The sequence below is a fragment of the Nothobranchius furzeri genome, chromosome 12, assembly GCF_043380555.1.
Source record: "Nothobranchius furzeri strain GRZ-AD chromosome 12, NfurGRZ-RIMD1, whole genome shotgun sequence".
NCBI classification, from domain to species: Eukaryota; Metazoa; Chordata; class Actinopteri; order Cyprinodontiformes; family Nothobranchiidae; genus Nothobranchius; species Nothobranchius furzeri.
In genome coordinates this window covers 3630484-3635627 of record NC_091752.1, presented here as the reverse complement: position 1 = coordinate 3635627, position 5144 = coordinate 3630484, and the positions used below count along the sequence as shown (strand labels likewise).

At 42.0% G+C, this 5144-nt stretch overlaps 1 protein-coding gene across 1 annotated transcript; it reads left to right on the top strand.

Moving 5' to 3' along the window:
• Positions 1-1702: 1702 nt before the first annotated feature.
• mrpl2 (mitochondrial ribosomal protein L2) lies at positions 1703-5144 on the top strand. The gene is made up of 8 exons (XM_015943931.3): positions 1703-1790; positions 2105-2185; positions 2324-2480; positions 4078-4219; positions 4299-4414; positions 4502-4612; positions 4690-4763; positions 4839-5144. Exons 2-8 carry the CDS (start codon positions 2114-2116, stop codon positions 5046-5048), a joined length of 882 nt encoding a protein of 293 aa, XP_015799417.1. The 5' UTR covers positions 1703-1790; positions 2105-2113; the 3' UTR covers positions 5049-5144.

Sequence of the window (5144 nt, the reverse complement as noted above, 5' to 3'; positions counted from 1 at the left end):
AGTGTTCCGTTAAGGCAATTGAAATCTATTACTTTTAAGCCTCCATCTTTAATTTCTTTGACCATTTGATCTTTCTTTATAAAGTGTGGCTTATTTCTCCAAATGAAGTTAAAATTGGTTGTGTTAATCTTTTTAATTAGGTCGTTTGAAATTGCAGTGCTGCAGGTTGGATAAACTAATCGAGATATACTCTCCATTTTGGTTAAATAAATGCGCCCTAATATGGAGAAATCCCTCTGAAGCCAAATATTTAGTTTGGCTTTAATTTCATTAAGTTTATTTGTTATGTTTGTCCTTAGGTTAAATTGTTGGTCTTTAGAAATATATGTTCCTAGATATTTAATTTCGGATTTGATGGGAATGTTACAAATTTCTTTTAGAGGGGAGTCATGAATAGCCAATAGTTCGCATTTTTTCAAATTTAGCTTAAGTCCACATGCTGCAGAGAATAGCTTGATTTTATCAACAGCAATAGGAATTTGTTTATAATCTTTTAAGAAAAGCGTGGTGTCATCCGCTAATTGACTTATGATCAACTCTGTGCCAAGGACATTTAACTTTTTTAGATCCACACAGTTTTTTAAGTAGATTGCTATCATTTCACTAACTAATATGAAAAGGCAAGGAGAAATTGGGCAGCCTTGTGGTATGCCCACAGAGACATTGAACCTGGGGGTGGAACCTCTGGGTAATGAAACACAGCTGCTGATATTCCGATACAAACCTCTGATTAGATTAGTAAAGCCAAGATGTTCTAGAACTGAGAAGATAAATTGGTGTTCCACTGAATCGAATGCTTTATAGAAATCTAAAAATAGTGTGAAAACGTCATCATTTATCATATCACTGTATTCAATAATATCCATTACCAGTCTTATATTGTTGTGAATAGATCTTCCTTTTAAAAAACCTGACTGTGTTTCCGAAACAATATCTGAAATTCCAGATTGAAGACGTATCTTGAAAATGTAAGTCAGAAGTTTATAATCTGTATTTCTTAGGGTAATTGGTCTTCTGTTTTCAATAATCCTATGGTCTTTATCTGCCTTTGGAATTGATATTATTACACCGTGTCGCATTGTAGGAGGGAGATCGCAGGATTCAAAAATCTCTGAGAAAACACCAAACAGTAAATCTTTTATTTCTTCCCAGAACTGATGGTAGAAGTTGGCTGTGAGTCCATCTGGACCGGGAGCTTTGTTCAGGCATAGTCGCTTCACAGCTTCATCCGACTCTAAGCTTGTTATGTTGTCATCACATAAAAGTCTGAAGTCATCACTGATTTTAGGAATATGCATTTCAATACTGCTCAGGAAGTTATTACAATTTTCTTCAGAGAATTTTGAGGAGTACAAATTGTCATAAAATTTAAGAATTTCCTTTGAAATTATCTCGTCATCCGTAATTTCTATATTATTTATCAATATCGATTTTATACTGTTCTGTTTTTGTCTCTTTTCCAGATTACAGAAGTATGCATTATTCTTTTCACCCTCCTCAAAAGTGTGGAGAATCAAATGTCGATGAGCAATACTGCCACCTACAGGCGGATTGTGTTATCGGTCAGCGAACACCAACACAACAAAGAAAATAACCTTGTAATATTTTATAAATTATTATGTATGATTTGTAAGAAAAAGAGAATTCATATAACCTTGAGGAATATGTCGTGTTTTAAAATAATAGGGAACGAGAAAACACTTCTTTACGTCATCAGCGAGCGACGTCGCGTGCAGGTCTGTGAAGGACGCCATCGAGAAGTTCGGCATAAAGAGAACTAAAATATTACGGTTAGCTCAGTTTTATGAATACTTTTGGATTTTGCGGTGGGTTTTATTTGACAGCGATATTTTAGTGGTGTTGGATTACTGTTACTGCAAACTAGGGCGAGTCTCCTCGCCGAACTAATCCACAGAAACGAGTTGTGGTGCATTTATGTGTCAGAATGGAAATGTTACTTAGATAAAACAACACCTTATAGTTGCCCACACGCGAGACCTGTTAACTTATTAAATAACCACACTTAAAGCTAATTTCTTATATTGATGCGTGCTGATGTAGGCGTTTTCTGATCGATTCTTCTTCTTTCCTTTACTCCCTGCAGGACGTCATCATGGCGTTATCCTGTTTAACTCGAGCTCTGCGCAGCCTGACTCTCTCCCAGCCTGTTTTGCTCTCCTCCCAGGTAAACCACCCCTGACAGCCAGAGTCTAAAACCAGTCAAATTCCTATGCTTCGGGACGCTGGAGCACTGGCAATAAAGCTTTCTGATTCTAAACCCATCAGCCTGTTTTAGAAGTCTCCTTTATTTTTGTTGTTGCAGGTGAAGCTGGGAACTCTGGGAACGAACACAGTCAGCCAGTGCAGAGGTTTCCTCACCACAGCCTCTTTGGAGCAGAACAGAACATTTTGGAAGCAGAGGGAGAAGTACAGTATTAAACCAATGGGGATGAAAAAGACTGGCGGCAGAGATCACACAGGTAAAGTCTGCCAAAAGCTTTACTTTCTATTATTTAAATTCATTTTCTGTCATTTACTAGTCAGAAATATATTAGAATCGGTCCTTATGACTGTCCTCAGTCAGGATTTCCTGTTTTTCTGGTGTCTTATGTCAGTCAGACACAGAAATTAGACTGTTTTTGCAAACATTTTATTATTTAGATATAAAAAAAATCATGGTAGACCATTCTTTATCTAAATATGACTAAAAACCATAAAAAATAGTTTCTCTTTAACATTTTATTCATCTCTATAAATTGTTTTGCTACAAACCATCAAAACCGCAGAGAAAAAAACCTAAACCGGAACTGAACCCACTGCAATTTTCATATAAACCGAACATGGGGGTGGACGTGCTCATCTACCTGCAGCACCAGGCGCCGACTCACCTCGAGATGCAAAAAAGCACTGTGAGAATTATGTTCTTCGACTTCTCAAGTACCTTCAACACCATCCAGCCGCGTTTACTGCAGCAGAAGATGAGGGGTGCAGGAGTGGACGAACATCTGACTGCATGGACCATCAACTACCTCACCAACAGGCCACAATATGTGAGGCTGCACAACTGTATGTCTGAGGTGGTTGTGTGCAGTACTGGAGCTCCACAGGGTACGGCGCTCTCACCCTCTCTCTTCACCTTGTACACCTCAGACTTCACCTACAACACCAGCAGCTGTCACCACCAGGGATTCTCTGATGACTCGGCCATTGTTGGCTGTGTGTATGAGGGGATTGACGAGGAGTAGAGGTCAGTCATCATGGACTTTGTTGACTGGTGTGTAATCACCGTCGCTTGAACACCAGTAAGACAAAGGAAATGGTGATTGACTTTCGATGATGACGCGTCGTGATCGGAAGGTCGCAGGTTCAAGCCCCGCTCAGTCTGCTGGTGGTGTGATGCGCACTGGATTCAGTTAAGATGTGTGAAAGGGGGATGCTGGGGAAGATGACCGTCTTAAAAAAAAAAACACTCACCCACTGCGGAGACCGTGGACGGCTCCATCAGAGGCATCTCCGATGTAAAACAGAACGCTACCACAGGTCATTCATCCCCTCTGCAGTAAGAGTGTAGAACTCCTCAGTTTAACTGGTGCTGGCATGATCCTGGTGCACAATAACATCACGGCAATACTGGATTTACATTGTATGCCTGTATCCCTTACAGTATGCTGCTTGGCTCTGGAACCCAAGTTCATCATTTTTTATTTGTGGTTTTTAGTGGTTGAAGGTTACAACACTAGCTTCCTGCCCGTATGTACATACATGAACCTTTACTATTGTTCTACTAATGTAACAAGTGAATTTCTCCACCGTGGGATCAATAAAGTCAATTCTATTCTAAACACAACCTGAAGCAGACCGTTTAGCTGATAAAAGCCTAATCTCTCCTTTGCTGTAGTTCTTCAATATTTGGAATCAGCCTGTGAAAGGTCTCCAGACTGAATGAAGGCCAATCAGATGACTGGTCTTCATTCGAGAAATTGGCTTAAGTTTCTATTTTGGCGAGCACAAGGATCATTTGAGCAGCTAGCATGTGGAAAGTATTTAGAAAGCTTGTGATTCTCGTTTCCCTCACAGGAAAGATCCGCACACATGGCATCGGCGGTGGCCACAAACAAAGGTACCGATGGATAGACTTCCAGAGGCTGCGCTATGAAGCAGACAAAGAGGGCCAGCCCTTTGAAGAAAAGGTTGTCGAGGTTCGATACGATCCGTGCAGGTAAGACCAACTGGTCACCGGTTGTTTAATCAGATGCACCAACGATTGTGACAGTAAGGAGCTTTTTCTTTGTCAAAAGGTCGGCGGACATAGCTCTGGTGGCGAGTGGTAACCGTAAGCGATGGATCATCGCGACAGAGAACATGCAGGTCGGAGACCTCATTAAAACATCCAACGTTATTGGACGCATGGCAGGTTCGAGACCTTCTTCCGCTTTGCAACAACGATTTTAGACGAGGAGTTAATTTCCAGCAGCTTTTCTAACTTGGGCTAACTTTGCAGTGTCAGCCAGTGAGGGGGACGCCTACCCACTGGGAGCTCTTCCAGTGGGAACACTGGTGAACAATCTGGAGATACAACCAGGGAGGGGATCCGAGTACATACGCGCTGCAGGTATCCTGAGTGGTTCCATGGCGTTTAGTTACGTGGTGTTCCAGTACGGTTCCTAAAACGTCCCGTTTGGATTTCAGGCACGAGTGGCGTTTTGCTTCGGAAGGTAAACGGAACAGCCATCGTTCAGCTTCCTTCCAAGCAGCAGGTTCAGGTGAGGGTAAAATACGTTCATCCTGCTGGAAATACTTCCACTGGGAAGTAAATGTTGCCTTGTTGTCGCTTTAAGGTACTGGAGACCTGCATGGTGACTGTGGGACGAGTGTCCAACATCGACCACAACAAACGGATCATTGGCAAGGCGGGGCGAAACCGCTGGCTCGGCATCCGCCCGTCCAGCGGCTTGTGGCAGAGGAAAGGAGGCTGGGCAGGAAGGAAGATCAAACCGTTGCCTCCAATGAAGAGTTACGTCAACCTTCCCTCCATCTCTGCCAACTAGCCCCTGGACCTGTGAACGTCCTTCTGCTCCTGATTTACAGACACATGAACAAACAGAGCCGCTTGTACGGAAGATTAAAAAGTTTATTAAACACAA

Coding starts and splice junctions, on each gene's coding strand:
- mrpl2 (XM_015943931.3), top strand. CDS start 2,114: ATGGCGTTATCCTGTTTAACTCGAGCTCTGCGCAGCCTGACTCTCTCC. Junction 2,481..4,077: donor TGGCGGCAGAGATCACACAG/GTAAAGTCTGCC, acceptor TTTCCCTCACAG/GAAAGATCCGCACACATGGC. Junction 4,764..4,838: donor CTTCCAAGCAGCAGGTTCAG/GTGAGGGTAAAA, acceptor TGTCGCTTTAAG/GTACTGGAGACCTGCATGGT.